At 42.8% G+C, this 7,525-nt stretch overlaps 2 protein-coding genes across 2 annotated transcripts in view; both read right to left on the reverse strand.

Annotated features, from left to right (window-relative positions):
* The window catches only part of LOC104628159 (taste receptor type 1 member 3), a 6,905-nt gene extending 3,594 nt beyond the window's left edge, over window positions 1-3,311 (reverse strand). The window contains exons 1-3 of the mRNA XM_010296660.1: window positions 3,133-3,311; window positions 1,253-1,553; window positions 6-527 (exon numbers count right to left, since the gene is read on the reverse strand). Of these exons, the coding sequence (XP_010294962.1) occupies window positions 6-527; window positions 1,253-1,553; window positions 3,133-3,311 (1,002 nt within the window). The remainder of the gene's footprint in view (window positions 1-5; window positions 528-1,252; window positions 1,554-3,132) is intronic.
* Window positions 3,312-7,196: 3,885 nt separating this feature from the next.
* The window catches only part of CPTP (ceramide-1-phosphate transfer protein), a gene marked incomplete at its 5' end in the record, with an annotated part of 551 nt that continues 222 nt past the window's right edge, over window positions 7,197-7,525 (reverse strand). Inside the window, one exon of the mRNA XM_010296661.1 lies at window positions 7,197-7,525. Within this exon, the coding sequence (XP_010294963.1) occupies window positions 7,197-7,525 (329 nt within the window).

A 7,525-nucleotide genomic window follows, 5' to 3' on the forward strand; every position in this document is an offset into this window, starting at 1 on the left:
TCAGCAACGTATTTTTGGAAGCCAGGGACTCTGCCTGTTTTCATAATAAAGCCTAAGACTGTCCCAATGGTCTGAATATTTGGGATGGAGGCAATTAAGTCGGACAACATCCAGGCTTCGGTGCCAATCCAGACTTTCTTGCTCAGTCCCATCCTGATGCTGTGTTCCAGCAGGGCCTGGGCTGGCTGACTAGAGGCAAAAAGGACAATGATGTTGACATTGGTCATGTTAATTAACCTAATAGTATCTTCCAGTTGGTTTTGGGCTTCAGGGTCTGCAAGGTCTGTAGGAATTAGCCCCTCGAACGCAATGCAGATGCTGTGATTTCCAGCTATACTTAAGAAGAGCCCTTGTGCTCCTCTGCCATATTCATCATCACTTCCAATGGTGGCAATCCAGTTCCATTTAAACTTTTTCAGCAGCAGGACCACAGCTTCCACCAAGTTCTTATCACTGGGAACAGTACGGTAGAAGGATGGATACAACTCTGTGTTGCTGAGCTTCTCACTGCTGGCTCCATAGCTGACCTGCAAGTTAGAGGATAAGAGAGAAAGCGAGGCAAAGAGTGAAGTTGAGGGAAGTGTTCACAGTCCAGATCACTCTCCACCTTCTTTGCTTAGTCTCAGTGCCCTAGCTTTTAAAAAATGCTGGGTCAGGATAGTGGGAAGGAAGAACTCATCTAAAGGGAGAGGTCCATCACCTATGATCATGGCTGCATTTACTAAGAGAACCGTAAACTTTCAGTTGCCTCTGGTAGGACTGTCCCACATGGTTATCCCCTTCCACTGCCACTTGTGTCCATCATCACAGTATCAGCCCTTATCATGAATGACAATGATAATTATCTACTTTGTAGAAAGGGTGACGTACACAAGATTCACTAATATCTTAGCTCAGGGCTAATACTTACCTGATCATTATAGTGCGCTCTATTGTGGTAACTGAGACAGTCATAAATTTATTTTCATGGGATCCTCCCAGTTTTACACTGGGAGCTCTGCTATTTCCATTTTACATGGATCACAGAGCAACCTGAGTTATCCCTCTTCTTTCCAGGTGTTTAGGCACTAGAATGTGTTCCAGGAGGGAAGTTTAATGACCTACCCACACAGGAAATCTGTGGCCGAGGAAAGACTGGAATCCATGCTTTAACAGTCTTGGTTCAAAGACATAGAGCATAGACAGCATTGTTGATCCAAACCCTTCCCCCACCCAGAAGGAGAATTCTTGCTTCTCCAGAGAGTTTCTTTACCTGTGGAATCAAGAAGAAGCTGAATAGTTTGGCCGTTACCAGGCAGAGATCTGACTTATGTGGTCCAATCACAGCAGTCACACGAGGCTGATAGTCGGTGTAGTTGCACAGTACTCCAATGCCCCTTGTGCCATTTTGGGTCAGAAATAGCAAGCTGGGCTGTAAGGCTGCCACTGGCTCAAAGCAGGTGTCATACATGTCATAGCCCAGCTTTACTCCCGGGAGAAGTGAAGTGGAATTGTTGATCTGATCAATAGCGAACTTCATCCCAAGAGCCCATATTAGTCCATCCACAAATACCCTGCAATAAGAGCAAACGAGGAATTACATGCTTATCAGTGCTGTTACAATGTTGATCAGCTTATTCCGCATTCTTGGACATTTCAGCATCCTGTCTGTTGCTGAGCCACATATACATAGCACTGTCAGCAGAGCATCCCTGTACCTATAGCCTTTGTAAATTTTATACTGTGATTAGAGGGGCTCTGAGCACCTTTCAAATCTAATCGATCTTGTCTGTCAGCAAATACACCCTCTGTGCTTCACAGAAGAAGAAACAGAGAGACCAGTATGTATAGTTGTGAGGGTCAAGATTCAAATGACCTCCTGCTCTTAGCTTTGTGTACTTCAGCCGTGAAGCCAGTGGTTCCCAAAGTGCTGTGTGTGCTAACTGAGGTGAGATATCCTTTCTTCCTGGGATTTTCCTCCACTGTATAGCTCAGTGCACTGGGCATATTCCCTGCTTCATGGCCTGCAAAGATGGAAAGATTGTGGGCCATACTTTTCTGTGCTTTGTTGCTGCCAAAGTAGGTAGAACATGAGCATGTCTTTTCATTCTCCTTACAAAGAGCTGTAAAGAGCTGAAGGACACTGAGGAGCTGAAGCATGTCCAAAGGGCAATAAAGCTGGTGAAGGGTCTAGAGCACAAGTCTTATGAGGAGCAGCTGAGGGAAGTGAGGTAGTTTAGCCTGGAGAAAAGGAGGCTCGGGGGAGACCTTATTGCGCTCTACAACTACCTGAAAGGAAGTTGTAGCGAGGTGGGTGTCAGTCTCATCTCCCAAGTAACAAGCGATAGGACAAGAAGAAATGGCCTCAAGTTGTGCCAGGGGAAGTTTAGATTGCATATTAAGAAAAATTTCTTCACTGAAAGGGTTGTCAAGCATTGGAACAGGCTGCCCAGGGAAGTGGCTGAGTCACCATCCTTGGAGGTAGTTGAAAGACATGTAGATGTGGCACTTAGGGACATGGTTTAGTGGTGGACTTGGCAGTGCTAGGTTAATGGTTGGACTTGATCTTAAAGGTCTTTTCCAACCTTGCTTCTATGGTGCTATAAGTAGCTTGTAATGTGATGGTATGAACCACCTTGGTGTAATTGAGTAGGAAATACTGATCTTGACTCTTCACACACTGGCAAGCCTGCAAGCCAGGTGATTCCATTTCCTGCTTTTCCTTGTGCACAGTACTGAGTGTCCTTTTACCTCATAAAAGGCAGTAGCGCCGTCTCAACATGTGTCACCTGCCTGCGGAGTGCAGTGCATGCTTATTAGTCCATGTAAGCATGAGCAGCATTTACACCTTTGCGTTTACGATTCAAAACACTAAATCACTGAAAGCTTTCATCAGAGAGGTTGGTTGCATCTGAAGTGTGACTGCATAGTAGCATCAAAACACCACAAAAACACTTTCTACTTAGGGATCAGAAACTGATGGCACCATACACCACTACTCCAGCACCTTAGAGCTAATCTTCATTTCCATCTCACCTTTAAAGTTCAGCTGTGAGACCATCAGTTGCTGTCAGGACTACTTTCTTTTCCTTTATCTTCCCAGCCCAAGTGACCCAACTGAACATATATTAATGAAGCTAACATTCCTCTTACCTTTCACACACAACTAACGTGGGCTCTGATCGTGCCGTCAGGTTTACGGTGTCCATTCCAAAAGGGAACAAGCCTCCTATGATATAATCACCGGGTCTTCTAAACTGAGCTGATAGGCATGTGGTTTTGAGGGCTGCTGCATAACCAAAGCTCAAGCACAGCAGCAGGTCAGGGACCATTATTTGTCTATTTTGGGGAAAATGTTTCAAATAAATCTCCGAGCGAACATGGGAGAGGGAACAGGGGCAGGGGATCCAGTCTCAACAGTTACTGGGAAAGTGTCTTTAAATAGAACTCGGAGAGATGAAAATAACGGGGAAGAATTTGTTTAGCAAAATTCATTAAATGTGTAACTCTGTGCTTATTGGGCAATAGTCAAATATGCAGCAATACCCTGTGACTGCACTTGGTTGCAAACCACTGGCCTAATCCTGGTTTCCTTTACTCGGTGAGTAGCCTTTACTGAATTCATTGTCACAGCTCTGGAAAGTGGACTTCCTGGGGATGGGTGGTAAACTTGGGTGCCCTGCCCTAATTTGGAACGTCTTTTGCATTAACTGCCCCCCGCCCCAACCAAACGAGAAAACATCTTTAATGGAATGTGTTTTTAGCAACTGTCCCTGTTTACAGTTTTCACAAACAACGGGATTTGACTCGTCTAATGCTGGGAGCAGACCTTAATCAGTGCAGGTCGCTCACCTAAAAGCATTGCCCAGGAGAACGCGCTTTGACAGGAGCAGAATCCGAGCAGCTGAAGTGTGCTTTGTGCAGAACGGTGCCTGTTCCTGTAACACAACCATTACCTGTTAGGAGGCTGAGGAAGAAGAAATTTACTGGCTCACCAGCATTGCTTCCTGCTGTTGTCCGAGGTTCTCCCTGGGTGTCTCTGATCCAAGCATTCACCTGCATGCTCCCTACTTAGAAGCAGCCTGCACCGAAAGAATATCACATAGTTTATTTTTAAATGAACTTCAGAATAATGTGTTGAGTTGCCTGAACTAAGGGGTAGTGGTGAAAGACTTAACACAGTAGTAATTTTTTTTTTTTTTTTTAATTCAAGGTCACCTAATCATGGAGATAACCAAATCTTCCTTAGCGCTTCGCAAGAACTTACCTGGAGCAGGCCATTCCTAGATTGCAAGGTTGGTGAGCTATTAGTCAGCTATATTGTTATTTTTAGGAGGTTGTTATTGGCTGATCTAAATTCTTCTCACACTTCAGTTGTGAGAAAACTGTTACTGTTAACTTCAGTTTAAAAAAACTGATTTAGGTACAAGTTCCACAGCATAATAATTTAGGTTGTGTCATGTTTTGCATTTTTTCTGTCATGTTTGAATTTTAGGAAACAGGATAGCTCTGAATTGTAAAGTTCGATTTACTGCATTTTATTGGTTTATTATATACTTATACTGTATCATAGAAACTGCTTATACTCCCAAAGTGATATACGACTTTTGCTACAAGGCTAGAATATTTTTCCATGTATTAAAAGAAGCAGGTACACAGTAGAAAGCTAAGTATGTGAATAATTCAGGCAAGCAGCAGTTGTAGACTTCTATCGCTATGTTATACAGATATGTTTATACTGACAACCTTTTAAGCATACCTTCCCCTTAATGGACTATTTAAGTGCTAGCTTTAACTATAGAACTTCTTTTTAAAAGTTCTAAATACAAATTCAGCTGCACAGAGGAAGAAAAACACAGCTGTTTGAATGGTTTAGAAGTAACACATAGGCAGTTACTTGCTCCCACCTATACTTTCACATGAAATTAAGTATGCTTACTGTGGCATAGGTTTATGTGTTGGACTTTCATGCAAAATATTCAAACTCTCTCTAATGAATTTGTATGTTGTTGCAGCTTTCAAGTACACCAGTTACTGTAGGGGAAGGTTTTACTCTTCTGAACTTGACCCCATTAGTGAAAGCTGCCAGACTCTGAACTTGCTCACAGCCAAGTGCAGGACCTTGGTTTTTACTCAGCGGTAATTAACAGGGGCAGTTAAAAAGGTTCCCGTCATTTGGAGACAGAGCAGGACACCAGGAAAATAAAATTATCATTAGGCAATACCTTGTTTAAATAAGAGCATGCAGACTGATGGAAAGCTGTATTTTACTTGAAGCATGCTTTGCACAATATGATTGGTTATAAACTTACAACAGTTCTTTTCTGTACTGAGAAAGTTTGATTCTTTAATGGCAAAAATCAAGTTTTCAACATTAGTGTTTATCTCATAAGAGGAACAGTTGAGAATGAATGTGACAAGGGAGAAAAAATTATTTTTCCATGTGGTCATAGTACCATTTCTGCATTAAACTCCCAAGAGATCTAAAACTTTTTTTCACTTGACACACAACATTACTTGACATAATTTAAGGCATTTAATCCACTACACAGATGAAATAGCAGATATATCTATATCAGACAGTGAGGGAGGTCCAGCAAGAGGTAGTCTGTAGTTTGTAACATGGAACTGCTCCATTTTAACATATAGATTTATCCTGTGGAACTATGTAATCATTTTAAGGTGGCCTTAGCAGAAAGGGAATGATATTTGTGTTTTCACAGCATAGCAACTAAACCTCCATTTAGGATGCTCAAGAAAATGACATTTACTTTCTTCAGGCAAAAGATATTGTTGACAGATATGGCAAATCAGAATAGGAACTCAGTACACAGCACCTAACTTCATCTGGGTTACTCCTGACAGTTGGCTTCACATTTGATTACTAGGTAGATGAAACACAGTCTGCTTGTGAAGGACAAGAAGATAACACTGTAAGTTATGTTCCTTCCAACACCACAAAGAAAGCAAGCTTTCCTATAAAGGATACTCTTCAGAAGCATGTTATTCACATAATTTAATGCCCAGTTAGTTTAATCTCCATGAGGTAATAGTGATTTCCTGAATCATTCAGTGTTACATTAGGCCAAAATGTTTTCTGAGATGCAATCAAAACGTGTTACAGCCTGTGAGGTTCTCCCTCCTCCCCCAAATATTCATGTAATCCTGAACTAACAATGTGGTGCTTTTTCAGCTTTCAAAAAGCTAAGTAAACTCCATTTTACATGCTTTGGTGTGTGTGTGTACATACAGATACATACACACACCGGCTATTATATACACTAATTTGCTTAAGCTACAAGCCTCACAAAGTAGTGACTTACAGTACAAGTTGATTTCTCCCCAGACAGAGAAGTAATTTTTGTAGGCACCTGACACATTAAAAAAAAAAAAAAGTTGTCACGAGAACACAATTTAGAAGCATGGCTCCAAGATGCATAAAGATTATCGAGCAGGGGAAGCTACAGAGAAGGAAGGTCTTGCTTAGTAGATCCATGCAGAAAGGAAGAACAGTCTCTTACAGTAATGACATACACCACCATTTCCTTCTTTAATTCTAGGAGACACAGAATTAGCAGCAGTAATCAAATTAGTCTGTGACCAGAAGGATAAGAGCTTCCTTTCAGACATGCATTACTCAGGATTGTATTTTCAAGGTTAAAGCATAACAGAAGGCAAAACCCTCCAGATGTATTCAAGGGAACAGCTTGTAAACAGAAGTGGCAAAGTGAGCTCACACGTAATGTAAATGTGTTCAGATACCACATCTGAAAGTTGTGCAGTCACACCAGGTCCTAACTATTGGTGTAAACACACAGAAGCTGAAGTTGCAGAGTTTGGCTTTAAAAAGATACCAAAACCCCCTACTCCCAGCCTCGCTGGAGAGTTGAAGGTGAATCCCGGAAGGAGAGAAAAAAAATAAATATTAAAAATCCCTTAAGCATGCTAATAGTGGGGGTTTTTTTCCACTGTACAGCCAAGGCTCTCATACACACAATAGATATACATACATACAACAAAGTTGGTACATTTTTTTTTTTCTCTTCTAAAGTGAGGCATCCTGAACAGCTTTGCCAATTTGTCAGCTCAGTACTGGAAACGGGAGAGTGGCCACAGACAGAGAACCGGACACTTGTGCGTCTGTGAAAACACACGGTTTTCACCTGGTTCATCTGGCTTCTGTCACAATGTGGCGTGGCTCTTTAACATCCCTCCTGTCAAGGAAGGTCAAGCAGCTTATGCTGGGCAAAGAGCTCCTGGGTGATGCCATAGACATCGCAGATATAGGGTAAGGCCTCACCCAGCATAGAGACAGCTTCCTCGGGCGTGCCCACGTTCATGATTTCAAGGAAGGCGTTTCGGGGCGGCAGCGTGCAGAAGGCCACTGTGGCAGCCTTGCGAACCACCCAGGGGTGGTAGGTAGCCAAAGAAGCGTTGTAGGAGTCCGTGCAGATGACGGACGTCCGGGAGTCCTCCCGGCCGGTTCTCAGCCCCTCCAGGAAGAGCTGCAGCCAGCGCAGGGCCCTGTGGAGGCGCAGCACGGTGC

This window comes from Phaethon lepturus, unplaced genomic scaffold (genome assembly GCF_000687285.1).
Source record: "Phaethon lepturus isolate BGI_N335 unplaced genomic scaffold, ASM68728v1 scaffold3611, whole genome shotgun sequence".
NCBI lineage: Eukaryota > Metazoa > Chordata > Aves > Phaethontiformes > Phaethontidae > Phaethon > Phaethon lepturus.